We start from the raw sequence: 12,268 nt of genomic DNA, 5'->3' as shown, positions 1-12,268 counted from the left end.
GCTATAAGCCCAGAAATGCCAAAGAATGCCAGCAAACCACAGCAAGAAGCAGGAAAGAATTCTCCTACAGGTCTCATAGAGGGAGCACGGTCCTGTGGACACCTTCATTTCAGTCTGTCCACATCCAGAACTGTGAAGCAATACATTTTTATTGTTTTAAGCCACCTAGTTTGTGGTACTAAGTTATGGCAGTCTTAGCAAACTACGTCACAGCAACTCTAATAGGAATGTGTTTGCTTCTGAAATTGAAAGAAAAAAATGACTCTAGATATCTAATTCAAGAAGGGGCTTTATAGCTTCAACTAATTTAGTGACAATGATCAAAATATATTTAAACAATTCAAAAACCGTAGTTATCTAAAATCCATTAGTAATATTATCACTTACATTGACAACTGAGATCTTCTCTGCTCTGCTATGGATTTAATAATTCATTTAGAAAACCAACAAATAGAGTTAGAACTCCTATAAGTATGGGAAGTTATAATAATCAATAATATGAATGAAAATGGCCACTGTGCTTCAATATTAACTTTAGACAGATATTCTTCATGTTACACAAGTATTTATTTATTCCCAGCTTATTTGTAAGTCTTGTTCTCTGAGGAAGATGTTGATCAAAAGGCTTCATGGCATTTCTAGAGATGATCAGATACTTTTCCTTTTCTGACTTTTAAAATTAAAAGAATAGAGTAACTGAATGTTAATACTGAATATCATAAATCTAAACATAAACATCACTTGATAGTGGTGTTTTAATCTTTAATATGTTGCTGCATCCACTACATTAAATGTAAGACATGTAAACAGTTACATTAATAAGTATAATTGGCCTGTCCTGTTCTGTTATTTTGTTCTTGCTTGTTTGTCTTTTGTTTTGTTTTGGGTTTTCTGAAGGGAGGGATATTGGGGAGTTGTTATTCTCTTTTTGTTTTCAGTGTTAAATCCAATCAGACCTATTGCTATCAGCATTATCTAGCTTCACAAAAATAAATGAAAAATGCAACTAGGTGCAAAAATACCACTTCATCAAAGATTTGACAGAACTCATAAAATCCCTAACTTGGTTCCTAGTGGGAAAGATTTTTTAATGTGGTTTTCAAAATTTTCCGATTTTTTTTTTTTTTTAAATTCAGATATCTACCTCTTCTTGTGCCAATGCTGGCCATTTCTATTTCCCCCCCCAAAAAAAATCCAGCTACAGATTTCTTATATCTAAGACTTTCATATATTTAATTATATTTTGTTGTTTGAACTTTCCATATATCTAGTTGTAGCCCTTTTCTGGTTTTCAATGCTGTATATTTGAGATTTTACATCTTGTTCCATATTACCATTGACAGAAATGGTCTATCTTTTAAAGAACAAGCTCTTATATTCTACTTTCTTAACATTTTCTTTCTTTTTATGTCCTTTAAATTTATTAGTTTATTTTTATTGTTCCTTTCCTAGCTTCTCAGATTGGATAATTACTTCGATTCTTTTAACATAGAAAAGGTAACTAGCTTAAAGTGGCAAAATCTCTGTTATCCATGAAGTAATCTGCTTTGTTCTGCAAGATAATCAGAAACTGATTAAACCACATTATACACAGTATAGCAAAAGCAGATTTACAGTTAGTTATGAGTGTATGAAACAGAGTTTATATTTGAATTATTATTAATTTTTATATTATTTTCCTTAAGAACAACTATAATCCTACTTTTACCCAACCCTGTACTTATTACCTGCGTTGTGAAATCTAATTCCTAATGAAATATTTAATGTTCTATTGAAATATTATTTAAATATTATTTGGAACAGAGTGACCGGGACAAATCTATAACAACAATGAAAGAACATCAGCTGAGTATTTTTCAGCCTAGAAATCAATTCTATTTCAGATGTCAGTGAGTGGTGTACTTACAAGGTTGAAAGCTGACTATGTATTTGTGAAATTTGACAGTGTAAATCAGTGAGCAATGTCCCATCTGCTTTTGTTTCTGAAAATTTCCTATACTTAAAAATAAAAACCAGCATCACAATGCAGATCTATTGTACCAGGTCTTTTAAAACTTAGTCATGTGAAGTACTGCATTTCAATAAATTGTGCAATTGAATAGAAGGCTGAATATAAAGCTGTGCAATGAATATACTATATCTATTGCTATTAAGAGAAGTACTACTTTAAATTTCACATTATATGACTATTATCTGTAAGCATGGATTGAAGTGATATCAATAGTTTATATTGTAATTAATCAATTTATTTTTTAAGGACTATTTTTAAAAGTTGAATTTTAAGGAGGAAGAGAGGGAGAAACATTGATGTGAAAGCAAAACATTGCTAGGCTGCCTCCTGCATGCCCCCTGTCAGGATTTGAACCTGCAACCTGGGCAATTGGCCTGACCACAAATGGATCCTGAAACCTTATGGTTCACGGGACCATGACCAACAAACTCAGCCACTCTGGCCAGGAATAATTTAGACTTTTAAAAAGGCTTTTTGATGCAATTTCTTCTTAAAAGCACTCTTACCTCAGTTGTACAAACTCACTAATGATCTTTCTAACAAAATTCTACAGCATGAGTGCAGTAAACACAGTGACTGACATAAAAATCCATTTATATTCTCTATTAGATTTAATTTTAAATATTCTACATGTATACATTATTTGAATTAATGCCTTTTTCTGAACTGGAAAGATGTACATTGAGGGTTTTTTTCCTCACAACCTTTGTTTATTCTGTACAAATGTGATTTTATGGATGTAGAGTTAAAATCTTTTAAGTTCAAACCTCTACTATTTGTGTAACCTTAGAGAAATTGCCTCTGACTTAAATTTTACTCATATTGTAGGCTTCATTTAAAGACAAACTGTGATAATATTTGTAAAGAATTAAGAAGAGTGTTTGGTATATGTAAAGTAATTCAATTAATTGCTATTAAGAAAAAAGGATCAATATTATCCCATTCATTTATTAAAAAGATATATAACCATTTATATGCACCACTCATATATAACTTTATATTAATCCTGAAAAAAGAAACTGTCCTCAAAGTTTGAGGATATTATCAAGCAAGATTGCCCAACTTCAGATATAACCAAATATCATTTATATTATTATTTACTTAATAATTTTTCCAATCATTTATCTATCCTGACATAGAACAATATTTAGATGTGCTTTTAAATGTGCTAGTCTTTTTTTTTTTTTCATTTAAACATAAAATTCAATATACAGGGACTAATTTAGGATTCTCTCTGACCTCCTAGAATCATCTTGTGGTTGGTCAATGTTGGTATACCTCCCTTTAGTAATGATTGATTATGGGTTTGTTTTTTTTTCTAATTTATCTTGATTGTTGAAATTATTAGGTAAATCCCCTTTTCCCCTCACTGACCACCTTCACCCTGCTCCTGCCCCCTTCCCCAGGCTTTCATTGCTCTATTGTCTGTGTCCATGGGTTATGCATATATGCATATAAATACTTTTGTTAATCTCTTCCCACCGCCCCTCTTCCCTTGAGATTGATCAGTCTGTTCCACATCTCTGGATGCATTTTGCACAGTTACACAGTCATATGTATCTTCCTAGCAAAAAATTCTAACTATGAAAAATTTTAATAATTTACAAAGCTTTATAAACATTGAATTAGTTGTTGTTGTTTTTTTTAAATCTAGGTTACTGATTAAAAGTACAGAATTTAACAGAAGTGTATGATTTCCAAAAGCTTTCAAATTCATCAGTGAATATGAGTATTTCATGCAACTAATACATATTCATTAATTTCAGGCTTTGGTCATAAGCATCTTTAAGAGACATAACTATAACTGATGATGTGAAAAGTAATTAAATCCTGCTATTACCACACAGGAGCATTATCAGGTTAAGTTTACTTACTGATAAGATTGAGAAAAGCAAATTCATTTTCTTTCAGGATTTGAAAGAGAACAAGGAGCAATTTCTATACATAAGAGAGCATTATGTATTAAAAATAGCATATACTTCTGAAAAGAAATTTTTCCCCAAAATATTCTCTAAACTGTCTTTAAGAAACCTTCCTACCTATATAAATAAATAGAAAAGAAAAAGCTTGTTCCTAGATAAATATGATACGATATATTTATAACTAGAGGCTCTGTGCATAAAAGTCATGCACTTGGGGCAAGCAGTGGGGAGAGGTATTCCTCAGCCCAGCCTCCACCCTTTCCAATCTGGGACCTCTCGGGGGATGTCCAACTGCGGGTTTAGGCCCAATCCCTAAACTGGCAGTTGGACATTCCTCTCACAAACTGAGACTGCTGGTTCCCAACTGCTCGCCTGCCTGCTAGCCTGAACACCCCCTAACCACTCCCATGCCAACCTGATCTATGACTAACTGCTCCTCTGCTGGCCCAATCACCCCCAACTGCCCTCCTCTGCTGGCCCAGTAATCCCCAACTGCCCTCCCCTACAGGCTGGTCACCCCTAATTGCCCACCCCTGTTGGCCTATCATCCCCAACTGCCCTTTCCTGCAGGCCTGGTCGCCACCAACTGCCCTCCCCTTCAGGCTGGTTCCTCCCAACTGCCCTCCACTGCAGGCCTGGTTTCACCCAACTGCTTTCCCCTACCAGCCTGGTTGCCCCTAAACACCCTCCCCTGCTGGCCTGGTCACCCCCAACTGCCTTCCCCTGCTGGCCTGGTTGCCTCTAACTGCCCTCCCCAGCTGGCCTGATTGCACACAACTATCCTCCCCTGTGGGCCATCTTGTGGTGGCCATCTTTGACCAAATGGGAGCAGCTATCTTTGACCACATGGGGGCGGCCATCTTGTGCAAGGGTGTGAGGGTCAATTTGAATATTGCCTCTTTATTCTATAGGATATTATGGGTTGTAAAAGACCAATCTTGGTGCATTTTATTGATATTTGATTAAAAACAAAACAAAACATTGAGCCGAAGCCGGTTTGGCTCAGTGGTAGAGCGACGGTCTGCAGACTGAAAGATCCCAGGTTCAATTCTGGTCAAGGGCATGTACCTTGGTTGCGGGCACATCCCCGGTAGGGGGTGTGCAGGAGGCAGCTGGTCGATGTTTCTCTCTCATCGACGTTTCTAACTCTCTCTCTCCCTTTCTCTCTGTTAAAAATAAATAAAATATATATTTAAAAAAAAACATTGAAAAATTCCCTATTCTGAAATATAATTATTGAATATCAGATTTCTCTCAATGACATGGGTTATAAAATCTAAGACATTGAAATCATTGCCAACACTTTTGTTGGAATTTAAGCCATTCCCTTTGAGCTAAAAGTTAAATGTAATTTAAAAAAAATAACCCTGTCATATTAGTAAAAATATTATGGAGCTATCTAGGGCATTTATGACATAGCTGATTTTCCTATTTAGTGGGAGGGGAAAAACAAAACCTGATTGTGTTACTTGTTAACAATCATTTCTCCAACAAGGATTTTTCATTAGGGCTTGGGAAGGTATATACATATACTTTCATAGTTTATATATGCATCTACAATAGATAGTGGAGTTTTAAACATGAAACTTTTAGATTACATGTAAATTGAATTTATCAAATAAAATAAATTTCTCTTCTCAGAAAAGAATAAGCCTAAATAGTTACATTTCCTTTTTTCTTTCAACTTTTTCCCAACAGGTATCCACAAGAGTTAGAGAACTGTGGATAAAAGAGAGAAAAATAAAATAAAAACAGAGATGCTAATGGTTCAGCTTGTTTTCTCCCCCAAAATGTACAAAGAATGAACACCATAAGAAACTCTCAACCCATACTGCAAGGCAAGTTGCCCCTTTGACAACATTACTTTCATCTACAAAAAGTAAATAAATAAATAAGAGGAACATTTGTGTAAATTTATCAAGCCGATCAGGTATTTTTCATGAAATAAAGATTCTATCAACCAATAATATAGTAACATCACAATATTTAGATGGAGGAGATGTGGGAAAAGACTTTGTAGAAATATCAAGATATATTTATTCCAGAAAAAAAAAAAGTAAACTAAATAATTTCAGGGAAAAGGATGGTGATATATTTGGTGAGCATGAAACACAGCAGAGAGCACCAGGGGTTGTGCAAGCTGGAAAGGATGTGCTCCATCTGAAAGCCTTACAGGTAAAAAAAGAAAAAAATTAAATCTGTGCAGGTCAACATACAACACATGCTGATCTCATTTAAACCACAGGCTATGAGACTGAAACCCCAGTGTGAAGTTCTGGGAAGTTAAAAACAAGGTAAATGCAAAGAACTTGTATGCATACCAGTATATGCATAACCCATGGACACAGATACAAGGGTGGTGAAGGCCTGGGGTGGGGGTGGGGGGACCGGCTAGCAGGGGGAAAAGGGGACATATGTAATTCTTTCAACAATCAAGATATAAAGCAAAGCAAAAACAAGGTAAATATATACAAGAAATCAAACTGAGCTCACCCTGTCTGCTTGATGTTAAAAATCTAAATCTTTTTTCCTGTTAACTTTTATTTTATCTTTTTATCTGTGTTTTTAGATTTAGACAGTACAAAAGACTTAGATGCAACTGGGGCATAAATACATACTAAAAATTAGAGCTGAGAGATAACTTTGATATTGTCAATATTACATAGCATTCATTAGTCACAGCAGTAGACATCTTATTCTGCCTGGTCCCTTCCAGCAGGGAATTAGTAATCCCCTCCCCCTCACCTCCCTTTACTTCCCTTCCCCTCTACTCCCCTCCCCTCCCCTTCCTTCCCTTCCCTTCTACTCCACTCCACTCTCCTCCCCTGCCCTCCCTTTCATTTCACAAAGCTCCTCTCCCCTCCCCTCCACTAGAGTCCACTCCAATTTTGGTGGCACTGTCAACAGTGGTATCTTACAGCCCCTGCCACACTGCCCAGTGTTTCATCCAAGAAAGGAAGATATAGCAAGATCTTTTTTGCAAGATTAATAGAGACACCAAGACAATCACATCTGAGTCTGAGGAGTTAGGATGCTATACACATAACAGTATAAGAATCACCTTCCCAATGGATATACTAGTAGACAGAGTTCTACAGAGAAAGAAATGAACCCAGAGGAACCAGAGCCACAAAATGAAGACAAATTCTTACAACATAATAAAGCACTCAGATCTAATTGTGCCACATCTAGTTAACGCCAGGAATTTTCAGTTATGGGAGTTAATAAAATCTCTTCTGTGTTTAAGCAAGTTTAGACTACATTTCCATTACTTATAAAGAAAAGAGTGTCATAAATATAAGAGGCCAAAAAAGGGATTTGGGTTAATTAGCATTTATTCATCCACATCTCACTGTACCCCTAGGGACTTTTTATTTAAAGAACAAAACCAATTTTTCCCCTAGAGATTTTTCTAATCCAGTGTACACAAATATTCTAAATTATCCAATCATCCCAAACTAATTATTAGTACCACTGGAGAGGGGGCAAATAAAAGAAGAGTCATTATCCTGGTCACTAATACATGTTCTACATATACTGGAAAGCAATTTTTTTAATAGAGGACAAAATCTATTATTACTAATAGTCAAGATATCAATTATATAAATTATCAACCATAGCAGGTTTATTTTATGAACCCATCTAAGTATTAATGGAACACACTTTTAAAAAATTTAAAAGCATTTAAACCAATTTTTGTTACATGGCACAGTACCTCAGTTGTGTCACATCAATACACATGAATATCAGTGAGGTGGCCCATAACAAAGAATCACAAATACCATCCAGCTACTAGTCTATGATTAATGAAAAGACTATTTAAAAAAAAAAACAGTTATCATCTCCATCTCCAGCAGTTAAATCAATAGTCCCTCTCACCGCAGGTTTCAAAGATGAACCAAAGCAGAGAAAGCAATGCATACTCACAAATTATAAAGCATGTCAGCCATGTTGCTACGGTAGTACAAAGCATTTCTATAGGCGCTTTCAGCTTCGGAAATTTTGCTCTGACTCTTCAGAACATTTCCAAGGTTACCCCATGCTGCCAAGAAGAGAAAGAAGTATTCAGGCTGAGTATCAATCCAATTATACGTGACATAGTATCAGGCCATCAGGAAGTACCACAGGGAGAGAAAAGCTTCATAAAACATTTTTAAGATGGAAAATTTATTTCCTTTATACTCTAACATTTCATCAAGCCAGAAGATTAAATGCAACCAAAGCCTAAAAAAATTTAAAGTAATTATTATGTCTCAAAGCTGATACACATATACAGTTCATCATAAGGCCAAGAACAATGTTATCTTAAGATCACCTACAAAGACTTCATGGTCTTTCAAATTTCAGTAGGGGTCTTCATGGCCTGAAATTACTGTATGCTTACTGAGCCAGAAACGGTAAGAAATCATCTTAAGATAAACAAAGATCTCCCATTCAAATATTTAAAAACTGATAAATGACATAGAGGAACTGGGAATGAAAAGCAGGAAAACTAAACAAGATCAAAGCTATAAAGAGGCTTAATGGGCACTGGGACATATCAGTAAAACATGCTTCGTAAAACAGTTAAGTATAATAAAGTTCTTTTATACCCTTCCTGCTAACAAACACATTTGTGTGAAAAGCAGTACTTCCACATAAAATCATATTAAAAGAATCTATATTTTGTGTGCCCTTTGTTTTTCACCCCAAATAATTATGATTTCTCAACATTAAAAAAGAAAAAAAGTTATAATTATTTTATCAACAGCTGCCCATATAACATGACTCTCAAGCAGAACTAGCCATTAAACTGGGATGTTTCTCTTGTCTTCCTTCCTTCGCACAAAGAAAGATGGATGTTAAGTCCTAAAACTAGAGTCCCTCACAGCTAGAAGATGGGAATGGGAAAGTTTATATGTCAAGATATATCTGAGTGATTACTGAGTCTACCTGAAGAACGAAAGCAGTTTTTTAGTATCATTTTTTATGCATAAGAAAGTAGAGAATCTCTCAAATCCAGATGTGTCTATGTGCACTATGATTTAACAGTCTGTGTCTCAGTTTACTCATCTGTAAAATGGGAATTAGTGTCTCATGGGCTTTGTGATATTAATAAATTAGTTAGCCAGCATTGCTCAGTGGATGAGCATTGACCTATGAACCAGGAGGTCATGTTTCAGTTACTGGTCAGGGCACGGGTCTGGGTGGCAGGCTTGATCCTCAGTGTGTAGGAGACAGCTGATCAGTGATTCTCTCCCATCATCGATGTTTCTCTCTATCCCTCTTCCTTCCTCTCTGAAATCAATACAAATATATTTTAAAATTTAGTAATATATGTAGGGTGTTTAAGACAGTGTCTGACACATGGCAACAATAAACATTTGCTATTAGCACTGAATTTGTTGTGATTGATGCTCTTTGCAAATTACAGTGTCAAGCATTGATTATAGAAAAAAATGTCAAATATTATACACTTTATGCACTTATATTATCTACACAGAATAATAATCTTGTATTTGGAAAGTCAAATACCTCCTTTTGCTGCTGACAGAAAAAGGAGAAAAAGGACTCAACTTAATGACTGTCCAGACCTAATAATGCTACATGCACCATGCCACAAACGTAAACACATCAGCTGAATTCTCAACACAATCCTGAATACAAGTATTATGCCCACTCTGTGGGTGAGTAAACAGGCTCAAGGACAAGTTAATACTGGAGTATTAATTACAGGAGGGATTCCAAATCAAGGCTGCCTGTTTTCCTCCCTCCACCTAACATTTTAATACCACATTTCATCTTCTACTGCAAAACAACATTCACACACTATGCATTAGGCCTTGATATTATGTCTGTAGAAATGGAGTCCTTAAATTGAAATATAAAAGAAGTAATTTAAATTCGAACACTAAATGCAACAAGAAATACAAAGTAGAGAAAACAAAAAAATAAATTATAATTATTTTCAAACTTATTAGGCATAAAACCATGTGTATTTTATACATATACCTCCAAATTTATAAAGTATTATAACTCTGTGGAAACTTCTAACACTCAGGCTATTTTTCAACCCACCTCACACCTCTCCCAAAGTTCTGATTGGATTGTGACATTTACACATGAAAACATATTTACATTAGAATCACTCCAGAGAAATGCATCAAATATTATTCTAAGCACCAGGAAAACATCATGATGATGCTATACCATCTAAACCATAGTCCTAGACCATGCTCAAAAGAACATTATATTTTAAGGTGTATATCCAGAGAAACAGATTGACTTTTTATTCAGATAGCTATACCTCAATTAAATAATAAACTAACAAGTATTCCTCTTGTTAATAGTCAACAGACATATGTATAGAATGTTCACTCATTCACTCATTTGGTTGTTTTTTCCTTTACTCATTTGTAAGTATATTCATTTAGTAAACAGATCTTTGTTAATCCCCTATCTTGTGGCAGGTACTTCCTTAGGGGCTGCACACTTAGAAATGGACAGACATGCAAGTTCCCACCCACTCAGAGCTTATGTGTGAAGTGGGGAGTGAAGTGAGATGGGAAAGGGAGGACCACACAATAGGCTGAATGAATGAACGAACAAATGAACGATAAGTGCTACAAATAATATAAAACAAAGTAAGACAGAGTACATGAAGCTAATTTAGCTAATTTGTAAGAGATAACTTACAAATAGGGAAATAGGTTTGATCTCTAAGGAATAAAGAAGAAGGAGCCAGGCTTGCAGACTGATGATTCCAGATAAGGATGCATTTGTGATTATTTCCAAGAACAAAAAAGGCCAACCAGTTGAGTAGTGGCAAGATGAAAAGCCATGATGAATCACAGAGGCAAGCAGGAGTCCTTCAGGGTCTGCTAAGCCATAATAAGTCTGAGGGTTACTTTACTTACAATGGGTGGGGAAAGAACTTTCCGAAAGAAGTTTGGTGACATCTTAACATATTTGAAAAGATCTTTTCAAATATGTTAAGATGTCACCAAACTCCTCCACAGAGGAGGCACTCACAGCAAGGGAAGAGCAGAATGAACAGAGTCCAAAGGTAACTGCAGTGAGTGAAGAGGGCAGGAGTAGGGTGGCTTCCACCGCGACAGGCAGCAGAGGGAGAGGGCTACTTCAAAGTGAGGATACAATGAAGAAATTAAGTCCTACCCAGTTTGGCTCAGTGGATAGAGCATTAGCCGGTGGACATAAGGGTCCCGGGTTTTATTCCGGACAAAGGCAGGTATTATACCTCAGTTGCAGGCTCCTCCCTGGCCCAGGCCCTGGTTAGGGTTTGTGCAGGAGGTCACTAAACATGGGTAAGGTTATCTGTGGCAAAGCTACAAGGTAAAGCTAACTTTCTTGTTTTTGTCCAAATGAAATCTCTCACATCTTTATAATTAAGTCAGTACCCTGGGTGATTGGGGGGAGGGAGGAAGGATGGAAGAAAAATTCTGCAATTAAGCATATATTTTTAAACAATTTTTTTAAAGTCTGTGTCCTGATTGGCCAGAGCTCTTTTTTTTTTTTAAACATATTTTATTGATTTTTTACAGAGAGGAAGAGAGAGGGATAGAGAGTTAGAAACATCGATGAGAGAGAGTCATCTATCAGCTGCCTCTTGCACACCCCCTACTGGGGATGTGCCCGCAACCAAGGTACATGCCCTTGACCGGAATCGAACCTGGGACCCTTCAGTCCACAAGCCGACACTCTATCCATGGAACCAAACCAGTTTCGGCTATTTTTAAACGATTTTTATTGATTCTGGATAGGAGAGAAAGAGAAGGAGGGAAAGGAGGAGGAAGAGGGAAGAAGGAAACAGGCTGGGGTGGAGGGAGGGAGAAACATACACAATCAGATAGAACACCAGCTTGAGGTCAGATTACTTTGAGATCATGATAAATAGAGAAGAGCAATACTAATTTATAATTTTTTTAAATGAAAAGAGTCACTGTATAACAATCCACAAAATATAAAACATCCCTCGCTTGCTATAAATGATTTATTTATCCAGTCATAGAAAGGTCTCAGCATCAAGTCTAAAGGACACCCCTCATTCTTTATAACTTCTCCTAAAACACCCAGCCAAACTCGTTCCCACTGCAGGATATGTAATGAGACTCCACAGGGTCTCCCTGGTACACTGGTCCTTCAGTGTGAGAAGTAAGTCACCTTCCTTACCACAGGTGTGTAGCTGGTGGTCTTTAGATATAACGCACTGACATCAAGGATTTCATCACACTCAAGTATGAAAATAATCCCATTTAAAAATTCCCTCACTGAAACCAGTTTGGCTCAGTGGATAGAGGCCAGCCTGCAGACTGAAAGGTCCCGGGTTCGATTCAGG

At 36.2% G+C, this 12,268-nt stretch overlaps 1 protein-coding gene across 4 annotated transcripts in view; it reads right to left on the bottom strand.

The window, feature by feature from the left end:
- Positions 1-12,268, bottom strand: part of TMTC2 (transmembrane O-mannosyltransferase targeting cadherins 2) — a 412,316-nt gene that overhangs the window by 175,471 nt on the left and 224,577 nt on the right. For all 4 annotated transcript variants that reach the window (XR_006742882.1, XM_036456330.2, XM_045588305.1 and 1 more), the window contains exon 4: positions 7,861-7,975. Coding sequence is in view for 3 of the 4 variants with exons in the window: in XM_036456330.2 (XP_036312223.1) it covers positions 7,861-7,975 (115 nt within the window). In the remaining variant the exon portion in view is untranslated. The remainder of the gene's footprint in view (positions 1-7,860; positions 7,976-12,268) is intronic.

Source organism: Pipistrellus kuhlii, unplaced genomic scaffold (genome assembly GCF_014108245.1).
Source record: "Pipistrellus kuhlii isolate mPipKuh1 unplaced genomic scaffold, mPipKuh1.p scaffold_m20_p_3, whole genome shotgun sequence".
NCBI classification, from domain to species: Eukaryota; Metazoa; Chordata; class Mammalia; order Chiroptera; family Vespertilionidae; genus Pipistrellus; species Pipistrellus kuhlii.
Note: the sequence above shows the minus strand (reverse complement) of the source record. Positions and strands in the feature narration are given on the sequence as shown.